Source organism: Micropterus salmoides, unplaced genomic scaffold (genome assembly GCF_014851395.1).
Source record: "Micropterus salmoides isolate LMB-PRFRI ecotype aquatic unplaced genomic scaffold, ASM1485139v1 Ms_hic_scaffold_8, whole genome shotgun sequence".
NCBI lineage: Eukaryota > Metazoa > Chordata > Actinopteri > Centrarchiformes > Centrarchidae > Micropterus > Micropterus salmoides.
The window spans coordinates 14,134,867-14,162,500 of NW_024044570.1; the positions used below are offsets into that span (position 1 = coordinate 14,134,867).

Sequence of the window (27,634 nt, forward strand, 5' to 3'; positions counted from 1 at the left end):
ATGTATCGATACACAGACACCAAATAACGATCTTTTATAAAATAAATTGCTCGTGAGAAATTAACTTTTTGGCACTAGATTAATAAAATCAATTGCCTTAGATTAGAGATAACTACTAGATGGTGCTGTTGAGTTCTTTTTCTAGTGATGTCAGCCTGGGTGACAGCGGAGGAAAATACCATTCGTGTTTAATTAAAATCTATGGACTTTGGGGTTTTTAATAAGGAGGGGACGACGGAAATGGATATGAGACATGGGATTTGCAAGAAATGTCGTTTGAAAATAAAATACTCTGAATACCGCAAACATGATGGCTCATCTTACATGCCACCATTCAGAGGTAGTGAGAATGATGAAGCTAATGCTAAATGAGCTCCACCGAAAGTGAGATGAACAAACAGAAATATATTTTTTTAGATAAAACAGATGTTGACAAAGTTGATTGTGACAAAAGTATCATGATAATATCATATCGTGGGGCCTCTGGTGATTCCCCACCCATAATATTTACATTTATTGTGGCTGAGACCTCTAGTGGTCGTATGGCTTGTACTTGAGTCCCATGTGAAACCCAGTAAATGCTGAGTTTTTTAACATTTCAAGTAAAATAGCGTTACTCACTTTGCGTCACGTAGGCTTACTTACTTACTACCCAAAAGGTTTCCTAAACCTTACCAAGTAGTTTTGTTGCCTAACCAAAATGCCACCATTTCACAACGTTAACTACGTGTTAACTATGTCACCTGACTTAGGTAGCCTGTAGGTGGACTGGTAGGAATCTTATATGTGTCGTTTTGGGAGGTATTAACAAATTACCTATTTTGTCATCTAGGTATGAGTATATGTTGTATCACAACCCAGTCACAGTTGGGAAAATCTCTGTAGTGTCTTGGTGGAGATTAGTGCAATTTTGTAGTTAACTGGATAAATTCATGTGTTGCTGACTGATAAGCCTATGGTGAACATCTTCCCAAACTAAATAGTTGCTTTTAAAGAAAATTGTTCTGATTTATGTCAGGTCAAAAAAATACGATAAATAAGATAAACACTTAAATATGTCAGCTGGTGACCTTTGTTTGACCCAGTCAAGGCTAGTTCAGGCTGCCATTTCCAATAAAACTCACTGGGGCTCATCTCTCAGACCTCGGTGTAGACAGCGTGATGAATGACTGAATGGTGTTTAGCATGGTGTTAATCACCATGTGGTGTGAATGATGTAAGTGTTGCCCCAAGCGAACACAAGCCTTTTTCTTAAATCGATAACAAGTTGTACATACTGGATTCTTCAAGCTCATTAAGGAGAAGACAATCATAAAGTCCAACAATAAGTAAACACATCTCATCTTGCTCAGAGTTGAACAATCCTACTCACACACAAGGCAAGGGAATTTGATTCACAGCACATTTAATTTCAATTTAACTCAAATAGTGACAAATTCCTTGTTTAAAAAAACATAAATACAAGAAAGTGCAACAGTGAAAAAGAAAAGAAGAAAACAAGTGTAGTGAACGCTTCACAAATAGTTAAAATTCAGCTCTGGGTAACTCTCTGGATTGCCTCCACCTGGGGAAGAAAACAGATTAACAATTCAATTTGCTCAGATGAAGGTGAGACCAAGTGTTGGTGATAACTTTCAGGGTTTTTACCTTCTTCCACAGCTCGCAGCAGAAGCTCCAGAAGAATGGATGACAAAGACAGTCCAAGTCCATCAATGCTCTGGTTGAGAGTCACTGCAGATGCAGAGCAAAGACATTTGAAAAGACAAGAAAGGGCACAACCAAGACAAGAAAGAGAGAAAATACAAACATAGCCGGATGAGGAGGAGATGAATATAAGAACAGCTTTAAATAATGATATCAAATTGATATCATGCAAGTTCTTAAGTACCACTTTATAACAAAGACTCCTTTAGAAAGTGAATGTAACCATTAATAAGAGCAACTTTTGGGAAGCCAGGTTGTGAAACATTTAAAACTATTTTATGTAGGACTGAGTAAGCCATTTGATTCATTGAATGGTTTGTAAAATTTCAGAAATTATTGACATCTTTTCTACTCTCATTTAGTCCGAGCAATAGCACAAACCTCAAAATTATTAATAATAAAAAAAGCGAATCCTCACATTTGAGAAGCTGGAACCATGTAATGTTTTTACATGAAAATCAACAAATCGTTTCAGTTGTACTGTAATAATAATAATAATAATAATCCTTATTTGTAGAGCACTTTTCAAAAACAAGTTACAAAGTGCTTTAACAAGTGTAAAGAATAATACAAAAAAAAACAAGATAAGAGCATGAAAAATTAATATAAAATTAGTAAAATACAATAAAATAAAAGGGATAAAATAAAGTCAAATAAGATCGGGAAAGGCTCTCCTATAAAAGTATGTTTTAAGAAGGGACTTAAAAGAGTTCACTGACTCAGCCGACCTGATTTCCTCAGGCAGGCTGTTCCAGAGCCTCGGGGCCCTGACAGCAAACGCTCTGTCCCCTTTAGTTTTCAGTCGAGACTCTGGAACAGACAACAGACCTCTGCCCGAGGATCTCAAGGTACGTGCTGGTGTGTATGGGACTAAAAGTTCAGAAATATAACAAGGCGAGAGGCCATGAAGAGCTTTAAAAGTGATCAATAGAATTTTAAAGTCAATTCTAAAACATACTGTGAGCCAGTTAATGAAGCTAAAATAGGAGTAATGTGGTCATATTTCTTTGTTACTGTAGACCTATATATTGTTAGGTACAAGAGTGTTACACTAGCAGTACAGTAGTTACTTTATAACAAAACGTAATATCTTATAAGATTATCAAATGTTTTGTATATAAATATCTTAATTTATAAAGCAACTAGTTACTAAAGCTTTCAAATAATTGTAAAGTGAAAAGTATATTATTCCCCTTTGAGATGTAGTGCAGTAGAAGCAAGTGGCATGAAAAGAACCCAGTACCTTACACTGGTACTTAAAGTAAGTACAGTACTTGAGTAAATGTATTTGTAGAATGTAGTTATATTCCACCACTGCAATTAAAAATGTAAATAAGACATCAAATAATGATTTTTACTATAATCCAAGTTTGCTGTTATGTTAATACATTGTTATTAAATTAATTATGGTTTTCAGCTATACTGCAAATTTTTAAGACGCAAAAATAATACTGCACCAATGCTTACATAACTATTTTGTCTTTATTTATACCATTGGCTGCAGAGCATCACATTTTACACTCACCTAGATGTAAAGTGTCCCCTTCCTCCCTGCCAGTGCGCTCCAACACTGAGCGATGTCCTGCTGTAACACATCAGCATTCAACATTTATTTCTCTTCATTTGACAAGACAGCTAAAAACAAGGCAATTCCACAGTTTTACATTTCCTCTGCAAATTCTTACATGCTCCTTTTAGGTATAAGATGGCCTGAGGGGTCCAGTTTCTCCGCTGAGAAGTAATGAGAAAGATATGATTTTATTTCTTAAAGCATTTATACATGGAAGAGGAAAAAATCAACTTTTACCCACCTGAGGTGCACTCCAACACTGGGTAACCAATGTCACCACAAGGAATGAGACTATTAGAGACATTGCTGAACCCTGTAATGACATTTAGTTTAATTAAAAATAACATTATTACCACTACTACAACTACTACACCCTCACCACCACCATTTAATAAATAGTTTATAACACACTATGTAATTGTAAGCAATAATGAACAGTATTTGTCTGCAATTATAACTTCTTCATTAAAAACTTTTATATTGTTATATTTTATTTTCATTTAATTTTCATTCATTATCTGCTTACATACACATATGGGTGCCCACAGAAGGAGTAATAACGATAAACTCTTATTTCTGCTTGTAACTACATTACAGCGTGTTATAAAATTTTTACATATGCTGTATGTTTATAAGTATTAAATAGGGGGACTTTATGTTTTACTTATAACTCAATCTCAAAGTGAAGCAAAAGTTTAATTAATCCCTGACTTCTCTGGTATTTTAAGAAAAAGTAAAATAGTACAAACACTGACAAAATACAACAACTACTAGTACTACTACTAATAATAATAATAATAATAATATATTACCGTTAATTTCTGCTCTTCTGCAGTCTGCAGCTTGAGTTTAAATGTATGAGTTGTGCTTCGTTCTCCTCTGTCACTGCTGTTACATGACTTAAAAAACAAAGCAAAGCACCTCATTATACTGCGTCAGTGATGAGGGTGAAAGGTGGCTTCATTACGTCTCAAGCAATTTATCAATTGATGGCAGTGACAGGTGCTGTTAAAGCTGCCACTGTCCATTAATAAACTGTCAACGTGCAGTGGCAGCACGCGAGAGAGGTTTAAACCTCTGTGAACAGCAGAGTCTCTTCACAGGGTCGCCAGCGTGCTGACGTCACTGGTGAGATTTATGAATGAAGCGGATGTCAGTGAGGTAGGTGGGTGTTGACCACCCCCTGCACAGCAGTGTTGGGGAATGTAATTTAGTTGTGTAATTTAATTACAAAATAAATGTAACTGTAATTCTTTACAGTTACTAGGAAAAAATGTGTACTTAAATTACAGTTACCGAAAATGTTCATGATTACATTGGGGTTAAATCTGAATATTTTCTGTAAAAAGCTAGGCTATATGTTTAATAATAATTATTGTAATTTTTCCAGTGCACAAACTCTTCCTTTGCCATTTCCAGCCGTTTAGTAAAGTTTGATGCTATTCTGATGCTTTTGATTGATTCTCATGTTTGAATTTGCAACGGCCCGTGTCTGCCAGTAAAACTGCCTTTGTCTTTTGAAAATGGTTAACAGTTGAAAACATTCATTAGAAATTTAGAAAAGTAAATAAAAATAATTAAATGTAAGACATTATATACTTTGAAAAGGGAATTAAAATAGTTACACTACTATTACATTTTAAATAGGGAAACTTGTATTCGGTAACCTATTACATTTCCAAAGTAAACTTCCCAACATTGCCTGCACGATACCTGGGGCTCAGGAGTGCGTAAAAGAAATGGTAAAAACACTTCAAATTGTTGTGTACTGTATTGTTAATGTGGCTGTTTATATGTTCTAAAAATAAAAAATTATTTTAAAAAACAAACCAGTTCCTGTAAACATTTGGTGTCTTTATCCCTTTTCATTTGAACGTAACAGGTCAAAATGCACTTATAATTGCCTTCTTGCCACAAGTCAGATGAAAAGATTGTAGCACTAGCAGCCGGTTAGCTTAGCAAAAAACAGAGGGTGGACTGCTAGTCTGGCTATGTCCAACAGCTCCTACCAAAACTTCCAAAACTCACTAATTAACATGTTACATTCAGTCTATGGTTACATCTCGTTTGTTTTATCAGTACAAAAACAAAAAAACCTTAAAAACAATGGGAGGACAACACACTAAGTTACTGCTGTGTTAATGCAAAAAACACCTTTACAAAAAAAAAAAAAAAACACACTTTATTTCAAGTATGCACTTACAAAAGTTACAGTAAAACATATCCATAACAATCATCCTAAACCTTTTTACACAACAGGTCAGGTTTCCTCACCCACATAACATTTAGCTCAACATTATTTATTTTTTAATGTACAAAATTCCAGTAACACTTCATTGAAGAAAAGCTCTCAGTGACTGTTCAGGCACACAATCTGGAGGAGTATACGCTGTGTAGAGCTCCTGACTCTCCGCTGAGTTCATCCAGTGGCCCCAACTTATAAATATCAGACTGGAATGATACAAAACAGGAGACCTGCTTCCAGCTTTTAAAATTAAAGTTAAAAAAACTCTTGGTAACGTTGTCCAAGTGGCGGTCGGATACAAAACATCATGATGTCAAACGTCCACAGATACACTTGTGTCTTCTGTGCAGAAACATGTTTGGATTCACAGTTGTGGAGTGGCAATGACCAAAATATACAGTCACTATTGGAAACTAGGATAAATACGGAAACTCTTCTCCAGTACAAAACCAGCCCACTGTTATACCATATTGTTGCTCTCACCAATTTTATCCACCAGCTGAAAGAGAATAAGAGACCAATCTAGAGTTAGTTTTTAAAACTTTAAAAAATTCAATGCAAACAAAGTTTAAAGCTCAGAGGAAGATCACGAGGAAAATGTCTGTGAGGAGGTTCGTTTGAAAACAAAATATTTTACCTGAAAAACATTATTAATAAACTGATTGGGTGTCCGTCAGATTTTTTTATTTCACAGTTGCAGTTTCTGATCCATTCAATAAGACTTTCTGGTGTGAAATTACTTTGTAGAAATTGTTAAAATGATAGTAATGAAGCAGCTGGAAAGCTTTAGTTTTTCTTACCCTTCCTCTCCAGTGAAAACCATGTATCTCAATATTGTGATTTTGAATTAAAATAATTCTGGATAACTGAAGTATATCTATCCTAACTTTTTTTATTAAACTGGGATTAGCTGGAAAATGCATCATTACAAAGCTGACCACAGAGCTACTACAGAACAAATACTTTGCTTAAAATACTTAACATGCTTATACTTAAATAAGGTTTTCAATGCAGGACTTTTGCTTGTAGGGGGTATTTTTACAGTGTGGTATTAGTATTTTTCCTTAGAAAAAGAAGTAATATATTGACTGAAGTGTTACCATATAATGTAAACATTATTAAAACAAATAAGAGAACAAGAGGAGGCCTACATTTTAATTATCAAAGGTATGATTTAATTAAAATATAATGCACCACACTTCTTCCACCACTGGGAACAGATGATATCATGGTCTGAAAGTCTTTGGAAAGTACTAAGAAGGAAGTTTTCCCTAAAGAGGCAATTGTATCTGAAACTAAAAAACCCTCCAGATTTGTAAAATGTCTTTACCCTTTAAGTGTCTGTGGCTGAATGACAACAGTACACCACATACACCAGAGTTACCATGTTCTGATAACTGATCCTGAACACTTACAAAAGTCTCACACAGACAAGAGACTCTAAGTGAGGAATCCCACGAGGACGCGTTCAGAATAGCAGAGACATTGTTCTCCAGACAAGAGAGAAAGACTCACATTTCAGTAAAAGCCTTCCTATCAACACGTTTTAAAAGAATCTACAGGTTGGCAAAATAATCCCAACTATCCTAGTTTCATTCAGACCTTCATTAGTCTTCATTAGCAAATGGACTTCACCAAGTTCAAGAATCAACTTTAATGCTTGATCATAAACGGTATTTATTCCTGTTTAAGAAGCTAAAAACTGTGTTTACTTTGCAGTACTCTTTGCTATTTTAAAATGATTTCCAACTTTCCTGTCAGAAATTGATTTTAGTCTGTCAGTACTATATTAAAATCACTTGCAGAGACTTGAAACTTGCTTGAGATCTGTAATCTATCACGTTGAACATTTACTCACTTTTATTTACTTTAGTTATTTTGTTTTTGTCAATTTTCACCGAAAATTTTCATGATTACATTGGGGTTAAATATGAATATTTTCTGTAAAAAGCTAGGCTATATGTTTAATAATAATTATTATAATTGTTTCCAGTGCACAAACTCTTCCTTTGCCATTTCCAGCCGTTTAGTAAAGTTTGATGTTATTCTGATGCTTTTGATTGATTCTCATGTTTGAATTTGCAGCGCCCCGTGTCTGCCAGTAAAATTGCCTCTGTCTTTTGAAAATGGTTAATAGTTGAAAACATTCATTAGAAATTTAAAGAAGTAAATAAAAAGTAATTAAATGTAAGACATTATATTACTTTGAAAAGGGAATTAAAATAGTTACACTACTATTACATTTTAAATAGGGTAACTTGTATTCGGTAACCTATTACATTTCCAAAGTAACCTTCCCAACATTGCCTGCACGATACCTGGGGCTCAGCAGTGTGTAAAAGAAATGGTAAAAACACTTCAAATTGTTGTGTACTGTATTGTTAATGTGGCTGTTTATATGTTCTAAAAACAAAAATCATCATCATCAAAAAAAAAAAAACAGTTCCTGTAAACGTTTGGTGTCTTTATCCCTTTTCATTTGAACGTAACAGGTCAAAATGCACTTAGAATTGCTTTCTTGCCACAAGTCAGATGAAAAGGTTAGCTTAGCAAAAAACAGAGGGTAGGCTGCTAGTCATGGCCAACAGCTCCTACCAACACCTCCAAAACTCACCAATTAACCAGTCTATGGTTAGATCTCGTTTGTTTAATCAGTACAAAAACAAAAAAACTTAAAAACACTGGGAGGGCAACACACCAAGTTACTGCTCCTGACACAAGAACTACGTAGGTACATATTTACTTTAGTTATTTTTTGTCAATTTTATTTTGTCAAGCACTGTCAAGGTATTGTCCCCCATGTTGGTGCGTTTCAGACCTTCAGGGAAGAGATTATGGATTATATTTATTGATGCATGAACATGTTCACGGCTTGCAGCTAGTGAAGGTGGGGTTAAAATACTTAGATTACATACTGCCACATATTTAATAATACATCATAATTTATTAATTGATTTGTATTTATAATGTAAATCTGTAAAGTAACTAGTAACTAAAGCTGTCACATAGTATAAAGTAGCATAAAATGGTAAAGTACAATTCAAATACCTCAAAACTGTACTTAAATACAGTACTTGAGTAAATATACTTCATTCCACCACTGGTTTCATAAACTACTAAATTAATCTTTAATTACTGCTTGCCTTGGCAGCCTAATGTTTTTGTCAACAGCTTGTAAACGCAGTGTTTTTCATGATGTCCCTAACAATTATAGGATGTTGTTACTGCTTTTGATATGAACCAAAACCAAAGTCAAAAACATCCCTTAACCACATTAACACATACAATAAAGTAAAGGGGGCAGAAAAAAAACGTGTTAAATATTCTTTGTAATGAATTAGCCATCTCAAACAAGTCTAAAGTCTCAAATAACTTAAAGGGTAATTCCTGTACTTTTTAAACCTGGGCCCTATTTTATATATTAAAATACCGAAATGATCCTTTAAAGGGATGTTCAGTTTGCGTTTTGCAATTTATTGGTGGTCATGATAAACTTACTGTACTGATTCCTGGTAAGCCGAGCAAAGACCCAAGCAAAGGTACTCGTCTGATGAAGCCTACTGCCACCGGGAAGAATCCTCTGTTAAAGAGAGAGAGGACCAGGTGAGACCAAAACATATTAATCATGTTAATTAAAAAGGTTTTTACTTCTTTCTGTGTGAGCTGACCTGAATAAGAGGAAGAAACCATAGATCTCCAGAACGACTCCAATGATCGGCCAGCCGATCAGAACCACTAACACTCCTCCCAGGAAGAAGCTGGTGGCTTTTACTTTGTGTCTCTGGAAGAAGAACCTGAATGTTCGCTCCAGGCCGATAACGAAGGACAGACCTGAGACAAACAGAATCTGCACAAAAAAGCAAACACACACAATACAATCAGAGGTGTGACGTCTATCAGGTCATACAAGGGAGATGCTTCACTGTCACACAGTGTGGTAACAGTGTTATTGATCAACTTACATTTCCAATGGCGAGGAGAGCTTTATCAAAAAACAGCATCATCCCAAAGAAGAGGAAGAACACACCGAACCCTGTCAGCCCCATTCCAATTTCTGTAGATTTTAAGAAACAGAACAGTTATTATTACAGCCATGTGGTAACATCACACATCATAAACTGTTTTTAGGAAACTGAGCAGCAGCAGACACTAACAGGGTACAACAAGAAAGAAAGACAGAAGAAAAATAAGACGTTAAACTGGAGTTACTTAAGCACACAAAAAATATCATGGATAAATGTATTACACACGTAAGTAAAAATTACTTAAATACTAATAATATGGTTGAGACTATATTCATTTTGCCAAACTGTTTATATAAACATAGCTTTTCTTTGATTATCACTGGCTGTATGAGGTCATTGTTGGCAATGTTGCAAATCACCAAGGAGGACTGCTTAAGGACAATATTGGAAATAAGAGACAAAGTACCTTGATCTGTAAGGTATCTTATTTTTTTCCAGCTTAGCCCAAAAACAGACATTTCAATCAACAGTTTCTCAAATGACTCAAATTCAATACATCACACTAAAATAAATATGTTATCCATATTGCAAACTCCCAATTCAGTGTATTAAATATTCATTTTCTAAATAGTTTTCAATCAATTAATTTTAATCTAGTTATTTGTTGAAAATGATAATGTTAAGACTTGCTCACATTTCCATATATGCAATTACTTTAAATGGATTACTTCTGTATATTTTATAAAACCAGATTTAATACTTCTTTGCTTTTGCATGGGTGATTTATATAACTGAGTTATTAAAATGTTGATAAATTAATAAAAGTAATAATACAAAGCTTTAATGCAATAAAACCAATCAATAGTTGATACCATGAATGCATATCAGAAGGCTATCAGAAGTCAATAAATCAATATTTTCCAATACGTCCAGTTTTTTCTTCATTTAAAAAAACGTGTACAGCTACGTGACGTAACTATGCCCTCAGCCAATGGCGTTTGAGCTGCTTACCTCATCCACTCTGTTAAACCGGGTTTTACGCACAAACACTACAAAAACACAAGAACAGCGGAACGCATATAAACTGGTCTTACTTTGTGAATCCGTGAGGGAAATCATTTTGGCGACAGCTGGACAATTTATCAAATCACACGAAGCTCGTAGCGACTCGAACCTGCTGCTGCCGCCGTTAGATGCCAGCGATGAAGGCTAACGCTAGCGGTGTGTTACGTGACGTCTTCCGGAGCCACGCAGGCACGTATTCTTACAAAGATCGTCTATGTGTACAGATGTTCTCACAACCTTCAATTATTTTTCTGACAGCGAAATAGTTGCTTGTTACTTTGCGGGCTAACATCTACATTAGCTACAAATCATATCAGCTTTTACTGCAGGTCTGCTGAAACTCTCAGTTCTTTTAAAACAAGACCGTAGACTTTTCTTTTTTTTCGCTGCCTTTTATTAAATCAAATTTCAGGATGTAGAATAATAAATTACACTGCAATGTAACTTTTACTGTCTTGTTTTATCCTGTTTTTATTTTCTATTAAACTCTTTAAAAAATGTATCCTGATTTTAATTACTATTCTACTCTTTTTAAGAATATATAATAAAAAATGTATCCTGTTTTTATTTTCTATTTAACTCTGTTGTTTTTATGATTTATGGAAAGCACACAAATTGCCTTGTTGAAATGTGTTATACAAATAAACTTGCCTTGCCTTTAAAAAAAATGCACTTTATATGATAAAATACCCAACAACATATTAAATGGTCTCCCATCATTACATTTATTCATTTAGCTGACGCTTTTATCCAAAGCGACTTACAATTGCTATATAGATCATAGGTCGTGCACCTCTGGAGCCTGGTCATATTTTATTTTATCATTATTTGCTACATTAAAACCAACTGACCAGAAAACTGTTGTCAGAGCTGCACTGCTCACTGTTACAAGATGTTAGACCAACAACATTTCACATTAAGTCAAAATATTGAGAACTTGCATATGAAATTCTTTTGTTGACAGTCAAATCAAATATTCATTGAATGGCCTTGAATATTGTCTTGTGATGTTATGTTTATTGTGTGTGTCTTGGTCTCTGGTGTATGTCTGGTGTATGTCTATGGTGTATGTCTGTTATGTTGCAAATGGAGCTGCTTTGACACAAGAAATATTTCAATCTAACAGTAAAGTATCAGCATCATCAACATAAGGGCCCAAATATGTCCAGTTTTTTCACATTACAAGTATGAGAGACCCCTGCTGTTACAACATTTATTAGTGTGTGGGTCAAGAAGTGAAACATGCTTGGGAGATGTAGTCCATAGCGAGCAGTGTAGCGGTGTTTTCCTGCTCTGTCTGTCTCTGTTTTGATTCTAGAACTCAGAGATCCGGGCGGAGTGAGACCTCTTCACTTTTTTTAAACGAAACTACTAATCTGCGCATGCACGGTTGAACATTTCTGCGCTTCACGACTGCGCAGCGATTGCGCCGTTAACTCATTAATTAAAACAAATCTGTTCGTTAATTTTCCCACATTTGACTAAGATTTCCTCCTCCTATTGTTGACCAGACAATGTATTTAATTTGTAATGTTGTCTCAAATACATAGAAGGTCAAGGACTCTGCGTACTTTTATTTCCGGGTATTTCAGGAAAGGAACTACAATTCCCACGAGCCCAGATGACAAGGAAGAGCGGCGCGACCTCATTCAGACGTGTCCAACAGAAACAGGAGTTTGTGTGGAAGCAGAAGACCTCCTGCAAAACATAAACTGCTGCGTATTTGCAAAAATGTACCGATCGGGAATCTGTTTTATCAAGTGACACTTTTTCCCGCCGAGTTTTTATAAACAGGGAACAAACATGGGAACAGCTTTGGCTATTGGTCTTGTTTTTATCGGATGCTGTAGCAATGTGGTGTCTCTGGAGCTGCTTGTAAGGTCAGTGACAAACTTAGACTGCTAATGAACTCATGTCGACTATCCCGCATAAAAGGTTTCACAGCCGAAGCATATTTTTCTTGTGACTTCCCACTGCACAAATATTTGTTACTATGGAATTGATAAATTAGCATGTTATCAGAGGTGGAAAGTAACTATTTAGGTACTAACTGCTAAGTGGCCTTTACATGTTTTTCTACTCGGGTAGAACTTGTGTACTGTTCATGAAGTGGTAAACCGAGTGTGTGAAGGCAGTTACTGTAGTTAACCTGTGACACAAACAGCAGGACGATCCACTTAAGTTTGTCCTGGAACTGTTTTTCCCATTAATGCAATCTGTGAAAACGTTTAAAGATGTTTCCAAGAGCAAAACATAACTGTGGAGGACGAGGTTGGAAAGCTGTATTTACCCTGACATCACAATGGTTATTTCCCTGGTACTATCATAAAATAAGATACTAGAGAACTTAATTCATTCCAAAGGTAATTATTTTGGCCAAGTTGTTTGATAAACATAGTAAAATGCATATATAATATAAATGTAAAACATATGTATGATAAGAAACCAAGCAAGTAAAAGTCAGATAAAATGAGATAAAGTACGGCGCGAAGTATGACCTAATGAAAAGAAAGTATTAATGAAAGTGCAGACACTGGTTGGTTGGTTGTTTTATTGGATCCTCATTAGCAGTCGCTAATCCTCCTCGTGTCAAATCAATGTCCAAAAGAGAAAATACGAAATAGATAAAGAAGCTTCATACAACACAACCAAATCAATAACAACACTAAACTTAAGTATTTGTTTGACCACATACTGAACTATAGCTCGCTAAAATGTAACTGGATCTGTCGATGTTAGCCCGATTTTTCAAAGAAATTTCAATAATAATTAAACAAGCACATTTCCCTGGCCCATTTTAAAGTAGTCACTTTTTTTGCAGCTGCATCATATACAGCTAAAACATTTTTAGCTTTACTCTTGAATCTGGGTATTTTCTTGCCTGATATCTGTTGTTTTCTTCTTCAGAGAATTTCCAGGATGTGGCAACATAGTCACCTTTGCTCAGTTTTTATTCATTGCTCTGGAAGGTTTCATCTTTGAAACTAACTTTGGGAGGAAGAAACCAGCAATTCCTGTAAGGTAAGAAAAAAATCAATACATTGATGGAGTTTGAACTTCCTGCTGCAGGAAAGATTTTGAACAAACGCTAAAACAAACCTGTTGCGTCCCTTTTTACCCCCAGAAACTATGTGATCATGGTGGCCATGTTCTTCACAGTCAGTGTGATCAACAACTACGCTCTCAACTACAACATCGCCATGCCATTACACATGATCTTCAGATCAGTAAGAATTGTTGTTTATCTGCTTTTCACCTCCATTTTTTGATTTTTCACATTATCGCTTAACCTCCATCTGTCACCTTCACCTCTGTCTGATCTCTGAGGTCAACCTGCTGTCTTGTTTGTCTGCAGGGATCGCTAATCGCTAACATGATCCTGGGAATAATCATCCTAAAGAAAAGGTATAACTACTTTCTCTGACGTCTGACAACAATAATACTTAAGACCTTGGCTACATGAGGACGTGTCTGCAGGTTAAAGCATCACAGTGCATCAATATGCAGTTTGATTGCAGTGTTTCGCCTTCTCACCCTGCAGGTATTCTGCCAGTAAATATCTGTCTATAGCTTTAGTTTCAGCTGGTATCTTCATCTGCACCATCATGTCAGCCAAACAAGTGGTGAGACCTCTGCAGAACACATTGCACTATAATAATGTCTCGATTTACGCTGTCTTGAGCTTGACTTGTAACTATTTTTTATATTCATATTGTCATTTTTTTCATGCAGAATGTGGCCAGTGAGGGATCAGAAGAGCAAGGCTTTAATGCCTTGATGCGCTGGCTTATAGGTGAGTTTGCCTTTAAATGACATTTCATTTGGAGTAGGGCTGCAATTAAAAATTATTTTCAGAGAAAACGGCTAATCTGCACATTAAAGGTGCAATCTGTAAGCTATGGCAAGAATTTTAATTTAAAACATTTTTGTTACATTATCATTATCAGGAAAAATTAAGAAGTAACTGTTCTGTAGTTCATTGCAGAGATATCTACTAAAGTTAGCATTCCAACCAGCTAGCTGCGGGCCCGTCCTCTGTTGTAAAGTTCAGCCCCCATAGTTTCAGCTGGGAGATGTGTGTGAGCAGTGTGTTCGCCATGTTTCACAAGCTCTCTTAGCTTTTTTTTGTCTAATAAATAAACATAATAAACTTACAAAATGTCAAGAAAGGAAATATTCTTACAGCTATTTTCCTTATCAAACTGAAAAATATAACTGTACACCTTCTGAAATCAGGATTATCCCTTTTTGACTGAATGAATTGCCTCGATTACTTATCGTAAAAAAAACTTCATTCATACTCAACAAAAACAAAATAAAACTCACCAAAACTGTCTTGGTTAGTCTTTACACTGTTCCAGACTCCACTGATAAAAACAGTAATTTTACCTCACAGAACACAGGAGTTGCTGGTCGACCGCTGCCTCGATCGGTTGGTTTGTTATTGTGTGTTAACCAATCGAGGTAGCCGTAGACCAAAGAGATAAAATGTATTATTTTTGCCAAGGTGGCCTTGACAAGAGAAAGGATCTTACTCTTTGACTAAAGATCTGTCTCTCTATGGATATTTTCCAGGTTGTCAGACACTTATAATAACAATCTATCCCTGTCAGTGGCGAAAACAAGCACTTTAGTGGATGTACACTGACAGGGCACAACTGCCCACAAGGATTACGTTGCAACCCAGTTTCGCTGGAGTGCGCTCACTCAATACTGGACCAGTTTCAAAAAATGTTTTCCCAATTAGTAGACAAAAGCATGGGGAAATATATTCGATTAGATTAAACCTTATTGTCATTATGCAGAGTACAAGTACAGAGCTAATGATCTGTGAGTATATGAAAAGCGTATAGAGGAGAAGTGGACAGGGTTAGAGATTTGATTAGAGATCTGATTTTTGTTTTCTGTCCATTCAGGTATTGCCATGTTGACCTTTGCTCTGCTGATGTCTGCCAGGATGGGAATTTTCCAGGAGACACTGTACAAGCAGTATGGAAAACACTCCAAGGAGGCCCTCTTCTATAATGTGAGTTTTCTTTCTGCTCCGATGTACACGACACTCCCAAAAGACTCAAATAGCTTCAAGGAAATTCAAGCTTCATTTGCGTTGAATAAGTTAGACTCTGTTTGTCCATCTTGTCTCTTTGTAGCACTGCCTGCCTCTGCCGGGCTTCCTGCTTTTTTCCACAGACATCTACAACCACTGTGTCCACTTCAGTCAAAGCAGTGAGTCTCATCCATACATTCAAGGAAAGGTTGTTGTGGGTGGAAAGTTTTGTATCTTTACTAACTTTAAACTTGTTTCTCAGCTCCTGTAGTTGTTCCTGAGGTTGGATTGACTGTGCCGATAATGTGGATCTACCTGCTGGTCAACGTCATCACACAGTATCCTGCAAACAAAAGATTGTCTCACTGGCTTGTATATATTTATTGTATACATTTTCTCACACTCTTGTTGCAGACTTTAACCAGTTTTTCAGGTATGTGTGCATCCGTGGTGTGTTCATTCTGACCACCGAGTGCGCCTCGCTGACTGTCACTCTTGTGGTGACCCTGAGAAAGTTCCTCAGCCTCATCGTCTCCATCATTTATTTCCAAAACCCCTTCACTACCTGGCACTGGGTGGGCACGGCCGTGGTCTTCCTGGGCACTCTGCTGTACACGGAGGTGTGGAGCAGCGTGCAGGCGGCTCTGCGTGGACCCGACGTCAAGGAGAAGAAGGCGGAGTGAAGAAGAAGGGACTGGTGGTCAAATAGAAAAACAGCAGCTATGTTGGACTTCAGCAATTTTATACAGTTGTTTCATTTTGTTTTCATACTTGAACACACATCAGACACACAACGGTTTAAAGGAGAGGGCTGGTGAGATTATATATTTTCATCATTGTAAATAAACCCAGGAAAAGACCAGAAATCAACAGTGTTAGTTTGTATCAAAATACTATTCGACCTCCCGACTGTCTCTGTGTAATTCAGGACAAAGGACTTTTGCTCCAGCTACCTGCTCAGCACCAAACAGCAGACAGACACAGTTAGCGACCAGCTGGTCAACATAGTGGAGCATTTAGCCGACAGAGCTGGTGGAGACCAAAAACAGAGCAAAAAGTACAGTGAAAATTGGACTTTATCAGGTTGCTCTATAAATGCTGTGTGTAAATAAACTGGTTGCAGTTTTACCATATGAACTTAAGATGATATGTCTAGAGCTGCGTAGATTAATAGATTAAAAGCAAATAAATTGGCATATTTTATCTGTAAATAGTTTTTAATTTTTTAAGCAAAATCCCAAACAGTTGATAGTTTCAGATTCTCAAAAAATGCTGCTTTTTGTTTTTGGTCTTCACAATATCGTTAATTGAATATTTGGGGGCTTTTGACTGTACAACAAAATGTTTGATGATGTGACCTTCTGCTCTAAGCTATTGCGATGGGCTTGTTTCACTGTTTTATGATCTTTCATTGACCAAAAGGTTATTGGATAATGAAAATAATTGTTAGTTGCAGCCTTACTGTAGATATGTTGATGTTGTGTTCACAGTCTGTTTCCACAGTTATTGCAGGTTTAAAAACAACTAATATCTAATTTTATTTTTTCAAAAGGTTAAATAATTTCCTAAAACAGTTGGGAACTGTAGTTTTTAGCCAACACTACAGGAATGGGGGGAGCTATTTTCAGCTGCAGATTAATACACTGTTGGTACACTGATCAGTATTTAAAGCAGCAGGACTGTGTTTTGTTTAGGCTTGACTGAAAAACATACATTGGGCTTTGATCAATTCATTGTTGGTTTCAGTCTTTAAATGGGAGTTGTTGATAATAAAAATATTGAAAGAAAATATAGAACATCACCATCCCTTATCTTTGCCATTAGTATATCACATCCATAGATGCAAACTGTTGCAACTTTTTTTTTGTCTAGAATGTTGTTCAAATATTTATTTTCTAAAGGTGACAGCTAGTTTACTCCATACTAGCATCGATGCTACCATTCATCCAGTAGGTTTACACTGAACACTTGCACTGTTGGGGATGATTTATGGACCATGTAGTAGCTGTAATTTATTTTCTCTTGTGTCAAATTGTCTCAGGTGTATTTCTCATCTGGAAACAGTAGGAACAAATCTTTACACTCCGCACCCGCTGAAATTAAAATGACAACCTGGCTACAAACATAGAGTATAAGAGTCTCTGTAGCCCTCAAATGATTTATCATAAAATGTGCTTTTTTTAAGATGGGACACAATGTTCCTTTAGGTTTCACTGACTTTAAAACGCGTCAACCAATCCAGAGAGGCGGTGTTAAGCTCCATCCAATAGCAGCTGCTGTTGTTGTTGGGAGGGGCAAATTGTTGCAGCTGCTGGGACATGATTTCACTGAGGACACTAATCCACGTTGTGGGATTAAATCACTTCAGTATCAAACACAGTCTTGGTAGTATCTGCGGCTACAGGTGTGGATGGGGGGGAACAGCCCGAGTCATTTCTCTCATGAAGATGATGAAGAAGGCAGAGGAGTTACTTTTGTCAAGGGCATTCGGGTGAGTTTGAACTGGGAGTGAAATATTTAAGGAAAATGTATTTAACGCACAGTCCCTGCAGAGTGCGCGAGGCTTAATCAAATTCTGTGATGTAGGCTAAATCAGAATTATTGATCTCGCCACCATGTCTGTTGTCACTCTCCAGCACTGGTGGGGTGTCGGTGTTAGGCTATATATAGAGAGAAAATGGTCGGTTGTCACATGGACTAAAACAAAAATTATTCTGCTTAAATAATTGATGATATTAATTATAAATGCAGTTTTTTAATTTCTTAAAACTAAAATCACTATAATTAAAGGAACTTTAAGTCTGTAAAACAACACTTTTAACCAGTGGTGGAAAGTGGTGAAAACTAAATACATTTACTCAAGTACTGTTCTTAAATATAATTTTGAGGTACTTGTACTTGACTATTTCCATTTCATGCTACTTTGTACTTTCTTCTACTCCACTACATTTCGTAAGGAAATATTTTACTCCAATAAATTTATCTGAGAGTTCTAGTTAAGCCTACTCATAAATTTGCATATTCTGATTATAATTATATCAATACAAAATATTAATCTTAGGATGTGTTATTATAGGTTAAGATACCCAGCAGTATATAAAATAATTCAAATTATTCAAAACTTTGATCAGATATAACTTAAATACTTCAAATATATAACCCTTTGGCTTCTTTTCATGTGTCCAAGAGCCTTGTTTTGTAAAATCAAATCAAAGAAGAGGGATATTTTGGATAATAGCCAAAAAGCTACGGTGGCTCCCAGGGCTCAGTGAGGAATATTTTTTTGAGGACTACTTTGCGTTACCTCGCAATATGTTTTGCATTCCCTCGCAATATGTTTTGCATTCCCTCTCAATACCTGTCTTCTTCCGTTAGCCTACTTCCGAGCCATATGCTCAGCTGCTCTCAGCGCAACACTCCAGCTTTTTGAATTTTACTTTTTTTATTGAACGGAGAATTTCCTATGTTGATATAGTAGCCTGCTACTGCTCAATAGGCATATTTATGTAGGCTTTAATCAAAAAGGACACACCGGAAAATTGAAGACTGTTAAGCCGACATCTTTACACAGACCTGCCCCATCGATGTCCTGGAGCATGCAGCGGGCACACCGTGTTCTGTCAGAGCGCAAGGCTCCGCCGAGATGAGAGGAAGCTAATGTTAAGTAGCCTACTTCTGATGCTGCTATTATTTAAATAGGTTAGAAATGGGCTATACAGGTGAACATACTTCAGATTTGGGGTTGCACTATTAGGCTACGCACTTTATAATGCTCCAGCCCTGCATGCCATTCTCACTCCCCTGACAGTATACAGATCAGCTGTCTGGTTTAGTGTCATACTGTAAATTACCCACTTATTTGTGCGGGCCTGACAAATAGTGAAAAGCTCATAAAATAACCTACTGAAGATGCATTAAAAATTACAAATGATTCAATAAATGCCATTCTTTCTTTTGGCTGGCCAGCATGTCTATTTTTTGTTTTGTGTCTTGTAAGTTGAATAGGCTATTGTGACTGTTTTTAGCACATTGGACCGCATGAAATGGCATTTCGTTATTATTCGGTATGTGGATCAAGACCTTGCAACTCACATTATGCAATACTGTCCACTCACTAGCCTATAGGCTACATGTTCATGCTGCTACGGCAAGGTATTGCGAGGTAACGCAAAAGTATTGTGAGGGAATGCAAAGTAGTCCTCAAAAAAATATTCCTCACTGAGCCCTGGGAGCCACCGTAGAAAGCTAAGGATCTGTCAAGCAAACTGCAGGATCGCTATGCAGAATGCTTTGTCTTTTGTTGGCTTTAAAAAAAATAATCTTTTTTTTCTTTATTTCTCAATTTCTTGTGAACATGTTTAACTAGTTGTTGTGGATTCCAATAAATGTGCTACTGCACTGCATCTCTGGAATAATATAATATAGTGTAGTATAATTGTTAGCGGTGTTGAAAGAAGTAAGTAGTCTTTACTTAAGTAAAAGTACTAAACCCACTCTGTGAAAATACTCCATTACTGGGAATTGTCCTGCATTCGTAACCTTACTTAGGTAAAAGTATGTATTATCAGCAAAAAGTACTTAAAGTATCAAAAGTTAAATTCCCCTTAATGCAATAAAATGGTCCCTGTCAGTGCTTTACTATGATATATTATGTTTTTGGATTAATCTTACTGATGCATTAATGTGTTTCCATTTTACTGCTGTAGATGTTTATGATAGTGCTAATTATAACTAACTTATATACTCTTGGGTAGTTTAATCTACAGCAATGCATCATATTCTCAGTTTGTAGTGTCACTGTGCTGTGAGAACCACATATCTCTAAAAAGTCAACTTTTCATGAGGTCAGAAACTGCCCTGTTTTCAGTTTTTTTTGATGATGCATTTTCCAGCTGAGCGGGGGTTTAAATAGTTTAAGCTTAGGATTTTCTGAACACTAAATCTCTAAGTTTATTCGAAAAAGTTTTATTCAAAATCACAAAATTTGAAGCTACATGATTTTCACTGGATAGGAAGTAATCGGTAATTGTAATCTTAAAAGTAACTTGTAACTAAAGTACAATATTCACATCAAGAGATGTAGTGTAGTAGAAACTGAAACAGGACAGAAACAAAGCTGCATTTAATAAGTATTTCTGTTGCTTCTCTTCTTTTGTCAGCTTTCGGAAAAGTCATCAACCGGATGAAACCGCCTTCAAAGGTCGTCGGCCCTCGGCTCTCACAGAATGAAAGTCCTCCTCCACCTGAAACACAAACACCCACTCCAGTTCCCGCCCCCTCTGTCAAACACTTAATACCTCTTCTGACACCGCCTCCTCCATTTATCCCCCCTCCACCTCGTCCTCAGGAAGCCCCATCCACGCCTCTGTCAGTGGAACCTGCTCCTCCTGTAAAACTCATCCCTCCTCATCCTGTGAAGTTTCAGTCATTTCCTCCTACCGCTGTAGAGCCTGCAGCCCGCCTCCACCTGTAGAGCCCAAAACTCCACATGTAACTGAGCCTGTTGTCTCAGCCCCTCCTCCACCCCCTCCTCAAGAAGCCCCATCCATGCCTTCTGTAAAGTTTCACTCCCTTCCTCCTACGTCTTTGGAGCCCGCAGCGCCACCAAAAACTCCACCTGTCACCAACCCTGTTTTTTCAGCCTCTCCTCAACCTCCAGCTGTACCTACTCCTCAAGTAGAAGCACCTGTACAGCCTGAATGTGCTCCTCCTCCAACACCTGCTGTAGTAGAGCCAGTAGTCTTACCTCCTGTTGAATCCTTGATCCAACTTCATGTGGAGCCAAAAAGCCCATCTACACCCCCAGAAGCTGACCACATCATCAACCCTATTATTCTACCTCCACCTGTGGAGTCCTCCACAGCAGCTGTAGCTCCACCTGAACCTCTAGCTTTATCTCTGTCCTCTGAACCAACTCCTGCAACTACAATTGAACCTGCTGCTGTAGCTCCCTCTGTTGAACCTCTTGAATCCCTTGTCCTGTCGACGCCACCAGTGGAAACGGTCCAGCCTCCGCCCACTGTTGAATCTACACCAGTAGAAGCAATAATCCCACCCTGTCCTGTTGATTTAGCTCCAGTTGATGCTGTAGTTTTGTCTCCGCAAGTGGAGCCCACTCTTGTGGAACCTGTAGTCCCATCAGCTGCAGTTGAAGAAGTGCCTCCACTCATGGCTCCAGCTGACGACACACTGCCTCCATGTGAACTGGCTCCACCTCCACCTTCTCCAGAGCCTGTCGCAGCACCCTCTGCTGTTCCAGAGTTCATCTTTGAAGAGCCCTCCCCACCCTGTCACTGTGTGGAGGTGGCAGTCGTGCCCGCTGATGCACCTGTAAGTGAACCTCTCATAGACCCTCTAGCACCACCTCCACTTGATTCAGCTCCACCTGCTGAGGAGCCCACTATCACCCTGTCTCTGCCGCCTGTTGAGGATGAAGTGCCTGTTGTCGCCTCTGTGCCAACACCTGCAGCAGGTGAGCCAAACATCACAGGGTGGATGTTCATGATTGTAGCAACTGTTTGAAATCAATCAACTCAACTTCTTTTTCTTTTCTTTGTTCCATTCACAAACTGAATGTGTTTACATGCAGCTTTGCCCATTTCTTCTGAAGTGTTGGAGGAAGAGATGAGGCAGAAGATCAAAGAGGAGATGCAGAGAAGTCTGGAGGAGGAGATCAGCCAGAAGAGGCACGAGCTGCAGCGACAGTAAGAATTAAAATTACTGTTAAGTTATACTGTGTTTCTGTCATTTGGGTCCTGACTTTGACTGATAAGATAAAATAAAGATGAACCGTAGATATTATGTCAACCTGAAGTAAATTTTTGTGTAAATTGAATATCTTTTTGGTTTTATTTGAACAAAACAAGGAATTTAAAGACGTAAGCTTCTTGAAAAGTTAATTTTCTTACATTTATATAGACGAAACAAATTTTCTATTTAGAAAATAATAAGCAGATTAACTGATAATGAAAATTGTTAGTTGCAGCCCTAATACATGTTACACTAAATGTATATGAATGTCGGTAGCGTAACATAATTGTGATTGTCCCCAGTGGAAATATTTTTCTTGTGGCCCTCGCCCCAAAAAGCATTTTTGTGTATACACGGGCGTACGGATGCACAGCGACTCCACACAATCGCAAACCTTCAGCACCACAGACGGCAGCTAAAATGCAAATCTTATGGGCTGCCCTTGACTCAAACCTGCTGTCTCCGACCATCAAATAACAAGCACAGCAACTCCGTATATGAATGGGTGACAGCATCTGATCACAATCCAGGTGGCAATTATTCCTGTGTCTGCACTTATGCCACTGATGAATATAGTAAAATAGAAATTAGAAAAACTATGAGGCACAACATACAAGTGTGGGTGCACCACATGAATGAAAGGGCAGGTTATTGTGGCACCATGGTCCCGGCGAAATGCTGTCTTACTTCAACGTGTACTGTGTATATGGCTGAAATGGCAATGAAAGCCTACTTAGTTAGTTACTTATCAGATGCTATATTTCAAATGACAAGCAATGAATTAACAGAAAGAAAGTGTCAACTGCCGGAGGTGTAAGGCTGCAGCTTAATACTCCTTTCAGTTAACTGTCAAATACTGTTGTCGGCCGATTGATTTGAATTGTTTTGTGTATAAAATATTAGAAAATAGTGAAAAATGTTAATTTAGTCACTTAAGTTTCCAAATCCCATGGTGAAATCTTAAATGTCTTTTGTCCAACAGACAGTTCAAAACCTAAAGATATTCAGTTTACAGACAAACTAAAGCAGGAAATCTTCGTGTTTCAAGAAGCTGGAACCAGCTGATTATTGGCAATTTTGCCCGAAAAATTTGTTTTGCATCACACTGCAAGAAGAAAATGTAATAAAATGTGATCTGTGTGTGCACGTGTGAAGGCTGGACGAGATGAGGGCTCAGGCTCAAGCAGAGGCAAAAGCAGCAGCTGAGGCTCAGGTGGAGGAGCAGGTGAAGAAGACGCTGGAGCTGGAGAAGGCGGCGTACATGGAGAACCTGACAGACGCCATCACAAAAGAGCGAATGAAGACAGAAGATGAGAGGCTCATGGTGCAGCTTTATGTAAGCACAAAGAAAACATGCCTGATCTATGTGTGCCATGATCACTCTTGTAAATATGTAGTTCTTTCCTTCCCTTAATATCTGTTTCTTTCTTGCCCTCTTGTCTTATTTCAGTGGATGGAGATGAAGGTAAGATGGGGGAGAATTTATACATGCATGACTCACTTTTTCCACTTTCGTTCTGCTATAATCTCACTTTAAAAAGCTGCCACACAGCTGTGTTTTTTCCCGTGTGGAAATTTGGTATCGTCGTCTACAAAATATGAAATGATTAAAATGTAGTACTTGCATGCGTGTACTGGTTTTAGAGGTGTGATAATGCCATTTTAAACCCACACAGGCTCATCAACTGGAGGAGAGGGAGAACCATTTGAAGAAGCTAAACACTCTGTACAAGGAACATGTCGCAAAACTTGAATCAAAGGTGAGCAACAGTTTGAGTATTTCTCATCCTGACAGCTCCCTCTCTGGACTCTTTCAAAAACCTTCTAAAAACCCACCTCTTTACAAAGGCATTTAACCCTAAATGACTTTTATTGTTCTGTCTCTGCAATTATGTGTAAAGCGCCCTTGGGTCTCGTGAAAGGCACTATATAATAATTTATTATATATATTATTATCTCCTCCATAACATTAAATATTTATGACTCAAGCAATGCTCGGTTAAAGTTTCGGTGTTTATTAGTTTATTAGCTGTTACCGATATTTTTATACTAGCAATGTATCAAATGACAATTTGAAAGGGGTCGCTCATAGTGAGGAACCTACAAAGAATTATCAGCTGAATCTGCAGCTCCCCTTGGCTTTAAAGAACTGTATAGTTTCAAGTCTTTGTTTATCTGTCCAGCCCACAACTTTACTGTTTTGGATCACTCTCGCTGATCCCATAGTGTTGCCTTCAGTGGAAAAAGCTCTAAAATCCACAGGCACAACCTGCTCAGCACCAAACTGCAGACAGACACAGTTAGCGACTAACTGGTGAACACAGTGGAGCAGCTGAAGAGCCACATATTTCCCTTAGGAGTTGATAAGAGACTAATAAAGGAGCTAAAAGAGTGAATATGAGACTTAAATTCATCAAGCGATCAGACTCCAAAAAATGTTGCCCTGTAACAGCTGGATTTGTAAATAAGCAACTCTTTAACACAGCTAACACTTTGTCATATCAACTTCAAAGGTGATGTCAATGTTCACAACTTGTTTCTGCTGCCTCCCAGTGGCCCAAAAAATCTGTTATTGCAGGTTTAAAGTGAGAATGTGTAAACTTTAGTCTGTCGTGTTTTAAACTTGTGTAAACACTATATAATAGTGACAATATCATTAACAGTAGTGGCAGTAAGTGAGAATTAAAGGATAATGGTAAATGCGTAAACATAATGTAGTAATAGCACAGGTAGAGAAGAGTCATAAAGTTTGGTAACATTAGCTACCGTAAGATACTGGTGATATCAGACTAAGACTAAGACAGATTATTTTGTGTTTGTGTAGAGCCCCATCGCTCTTAGTAAGAAGGTGATTGGGAAAATGTGTTTTCAGGGCCTTAAAGTAATGTTTTTGATCAGTAAGGGGCAGTGCAACTCAACAATTGGATTATACAATTTTTCACAGACAAATATCAGCTTTGTGCAAGTAACTTCCCTCAGTATTTGTTTACAAATGACAGTTTGATTGTATGATGCAGCTGTGATATTTGACCTTAGTGGTAACGTGGTATTTTTACCACTTTTGACAGTGTAACGAGTTTTACAAAGTGACCGCTGAGAGCTTCCAGAAGGGCAAAGAGGAGACTCATAACCGTTTTGCGTAAGTTCAGAATCACTGCGTTTGTATAAATGCAATAATTATCTGCAAATCAATAATCAACTCCTAATGATAAATAATCATTTTTACAGTTCATGGGGTTAGATTAGTACGGTTACAATTTGGACTGACATACGGTACAAGGACAAAATAACTTGAATTAGTTTGAATACATTTGTTGGTATTAACTACCAAACCAACATGATGTTTTGATATTTGCATCTGTGTTTTCTCTCTCTCTCGCTCTCAGGCGCTTTGATATCCAGCCAGTGTGTGGTGACTTGCAGAATCAGATTTTAAAATGCTATAAGGCAAACACAGGAAAGACTCTGTCCTGCTCGAGTATCGCCTCGGCCTACATGCAGTGTGTGGACAACGCCAAGAAAGTACGGCTTGATATATAAAATGATTTTTTTTTTCTTTCTTCTTTAACCTCTCCCACTGTCCCTCTTTACTATCCCGTTGTTGTTGAAATTCTTGGAGCAGTTTATTTTTTTTTTTCAGAATAAGATCCTTAGGATGTCTTACAAAGCAGTGTTTATTGAAGCCTAGCCGGGTGTCTGGCAGACAGAGTGAGAACATAATGCAGTGACTACCAAATCTCATGAATACCACTTGGTCCACAATATTTATCTCTCTGCTGTCCCATAGTGTCTATGGCCTTTCCCTACAAGGTCATTTTTACTGGCCTAAATCTGAACAGCCAATCTGCAGGAAACATTACCTAAGTCACGTTGAGATCAGGAGGTCACATGTATTGCATTGTAAGAGGACACAGTGAGTCTGTACATGCGAGATGGGAGAAACCACCGTTATCTGCTAGCCTTGAGCCTGAACTACAGTGTCTCCCTATCAGCCCAGCTGTCGTCACCCTGACAGGGAGAGGGACAGAGGCAAATAGCTATGTCTAAGGAGTCTACTTCTAGGCCTACAAGTGACCCCGAGTGTGACCTGTATATGACCTGTTCCTCTCCTGTTACCCACAAGTAAAATTTCCTCACACCCATCACTCAGAGTTGGTAGCATTTTAACCCATTTCTACCCTGCGTCTACAGAATAAATTCAGCACTGGAGGTTAATGCGGACCGCTTGGTGAGGACGACAACGACACCTGAAAGCAAAGACAACTTGATGGACAGAAATCAGCAAACAAGACGAGTTACAGGAAAGGCAGGAGAAACAACTCCAGCTTTTACGTGCATCCGGAAGAAGTGCCAGATATCAGTCAGACTTGTCAGGTCAGTAGACAGGTCTGGCACTGGTGTCACAAACATTAGCAGCAGCTGGGTATTTAGCTTGGAAGCCATGTTTGCTACCTCTCTGGTTCTTGGGATCGTCTTAAAACCAATTGTGCCGCAACAGTAACCGATGAATGACATAATTTTTAAATGTTCATGTTTGTAAATGAGGCAAAACACAACAATCAGAGGAGCAGTTTGTGTGTGTGTGTGTGAGAGAGAGAGAGAGAGAGAGAGAGAGAATGACATCCTGCAAAATCAATGTTTGTGTGCCTTGACATCTATGAAGGTTAATTATCAGATTGCAGATGCATGGAAGAATTGTTTAAGGAGCAGAGTGTGACATAACAAAGACCAGTACGTGTTTTTGGTTATTGGATTGTACATACATTATTTCAGGGGTTATTTCTAAAGCATGTAAAAATAAATAAGTCTCAAATTTTGTTGTGACACTTTTTGTAGAAAGTGTTGGCAGGTGGTTGCTGCCATCTTGATGTAAATTAGGAGCACAACTGTGGAGGTCTAATCCATATGCCATTAAAATATAATTTAACCACATGAGATCACAAGATCTCCAGTATTTTCTTCTGCTGTTTAGTGCAATCAAATCCCAGTTTAGATGCAGAGAGATCATGAGCAAATATGGACTCTATGATATCAAGAATGACGAAATTATGTACAACCAAAAGAAACTACATTAATTCTTTAATGTGGCCCATGTTTTTGTTTGTGACAATTAATGACAAATGAAGAGCTATATTGAAGAAAAAGCCCAGTGGCAGAGAAAAAACAATACGGGGAAAGCTTTAACAGAAACATCTTTGTCATTTAGTAACCTTTCACCTTTTTATGGTGCAGCACAGCTGAGATTTATACATTAATTCGTATTAACTGTCCAATAACATAATAACCAG

General features: G+C 37.6%; 4 protein-coding genes across 7 annotated transcripts; 2 read left to right on the top strand and 2 right to left on the bottom strand.

Annotated features, from left to right (window-relative positions):
* Nucleotides 1–1,388: 1,388 nt before the first annotated feature.
* LOC119894148 (spexin prohormone 1-like) lies at nucleotides 1,389–4,613 on the bottom strand. The gene is made up of 6 exons (XM_038706708.1): nucleotides 4,087–4,613; nucleotides 3,516–3,587; nucleotides 3,390–3,435; nucleotides 3,230–3,289; nucleotides 1,648–1,731; nucleotides 1,389–1,564 (listed from the first exon to the last, which is right to left on the bottom strand). The coding sequence occupies exons 1-6, from the start codon at nucleotides 4,198–4,200 to the stop codon at nucleotides 1,515–1,517; spliced, it is 426 nt and encodes a 141-aa protein (XP_038562636.1). The 5' UTR covers nucleotides 4,201–4,613; the 3' UTR covers nucleotides 1,389–1,514.
* An 821-nt stretch (nucleotides 4,614–5,434) lies between these two features.
* Nucleotides 5,435–10,733, bottom strand: golt1bb (golgi transport 1Bb). The gene is made up of 5 exons (XM_038706948.1): nucleotides 10,579–10,733; nucleotides 9,482–9,573; nucleotides 9,188–9,366; nucleotides 9,018–9,099; nucleotides 5,435–6,018 (listed from the first exon to the last, which is right to left on the bottom strand). The coding sequence occupies exons 1-5, from the start codon at nucleotides 10,601–10,603 to the stop codon at nucleotides 5,980–5,982; spliced, it is 417 nt and encodes a 138-aa protein (XP_038562876.1). The 5' UTR covers nucleotides 10,604–10,733; the 3' UTR covers nucleotides 5,435–5,979.
* Nucleotides 10,734–12,187: 1,454 nt separating this feature from the next.
* Nucleotides 12,188–17,725, top strand: slc35b4 (solute carrier family 35 member B4). Its single transcript, XM_038705576.1, has 10 exons — nucleotides 12,188–12,429; nucleotides 13,457–13,570; nucleotides 13,674–13,776; nucleotides 13,905–13,954; nucleotides 14,091–14,172; nucleotides 14,282–14,342; nucleotides 15,466–15,575; nucleotides 15,700–15,775; nucleotides 15,859–15,934; nucleotides 16,030–17,725. Exons 1-10 carry the CDS (start codon nucleotides 12,353–12,355, stop codon nucleotides 16,277–16,279), a joined length of 999 nt encoding a protein of 332 aa, XP_038561504.1. The 5' UTR covers nucleotides 12,188–12,352; the 3' UTR covers nucleotides 16,280–17,725.
* A 173-nt stretch (nucleotides 17,726–17,898) lies between these two features.
* Nucleotides 17,899–27,281, top strand: LOC119893435 (proline-rich extensin-like protein EPR1). 4 transcript variants are annotated; one of them, XM_038705572.1, is made up of 9 exons: nucleotides 17,904–18,087; nucleotides 20,756–22,068; nucleotides 22,186–22,300; nucleotides 23,502–23,682; nucleotides 23,797–23,811; nucleotides 24,023–24,106; nucleotides 25,415–25,485; nucleotides 25,733–25,868; nucleotides 26,538–27,281. In XM_038705572.1, the coding sequence occupies exons 2-9, from the start codon at nucleotides 21,144–21,146 to the stop codon at nucleotides 26,559–26,561; spliced, it is 1,551 nt and encodes a 516-aa protein (XP_038561500.1). In that variant the 5' UTR covers nucleotides 17,904–18,087; nucleotides 20,756–21,143; the 3' UTR covers nucleotides 26,562–27,281. The 4 variants fall into 4 exon arrangements, with proteins under 4 accessions (XP_038561503.1, XP_038561502.1, XP_038561501.1 ...); XM_038705573.1 differs by lacking the exon at nucleotides 23,797–23,811 and having other exon boundaries at nucleotides 17,903–18,087; XM_038705574.1 differs by lacking the exons at nucleotides 25,415–25,485; nucleotides 26,538–27,281 and having other exon boundaries at nucleotides 17,900–18,087; nucleotides 25,733–25,863.
* Nucleotides 27,282–27,634: the final 353 nt, after the last annotated feature.

Bases quoted from the DNA above. Each gene is read 5' to 3' on its own strand.
- LOC119894148 (XM_038706708.1), bottom strand. From the start codon at position 4,200: ATGAGGTGCTTTGCTTTGTTTTTTAAGTCATGTAACAGCAGTGACAGA. The intron at 3,588-4,086 runs GTAATATATTAT...ATGTCATTACAG, and splicing joins CAGAAGAGCAGAAATTAACG to GGTTCAGCAATGTCTCTAAT. The intron at 1,565-1,647 runs GTAAAAACCCTG...TTTCTTCCCCAG, and splicing joins GCTGCGAGCTGTGGAAGAAG to GTGGAGGCAATCCAGAGAGT.
- golt1bb (XM_038706948.1), bottom strand. From the start codon at position 10,603: ATGATTTCCCTCACGGATTCACAAA. The intron at 9,574-10,578 runs GTAAGACCAGTT...TAAAATCTACAG, and splicing joins TTCCCTCACGGATTCACAAA to AAATTGGAATGGGGCTGACA. The intron at 9,367-9,481 runs GTAAGTTGATCA...TTTTTTGTGCAG, and splicing joins CTCTCCTCGCCATTGGAAAT to ATTCTGTTTGTCTCAGGTCT.
- slc35b4 (XM_038705576.1), top strand. From the start codon at position 12,353: ATGGGAACAGCTTTGGCTATTGGTCTTGTTTTTATCGGATGCTGTAGC. The intron at 12,430-13,456 runs GTCAGTGACAAA...TTTCTTCTTCAG, and splicing joins TCTCTGGAGCTGCTTGTAAG to AGAATTTCCAGGATGTGGCA. The intron at 15,576-15,699 runs GTGAGTTTTCTT...GTCTCTTTGTAG, and splicing joins AGGAGGCCCTCTTCTATAAT to CACTGCCTGCCTCTGCCGGG.
- LOC119893435 (XM_038705572.1), top strand. From the start codon at position 21,144: ATGCCTTCTGTAAAGTTTCACTCCCTTCCTCCTACGTCTTTGGAGCCC. The intron at 22,069-22,185 runs GTGAGCCAAACA...GTTTACATGCAG, and splicing joins TGTGCCAACACCTGCAGCAG to CTTTGCCCATTTCTTCTGAA. The intron at 25,869-26,537 runs GTACGGCTTGAT...CTGCGTCTACAG, and splicing joins GTGTGGACAACGCCAAGAAA to AATAAATTCAGCACTGGAGG.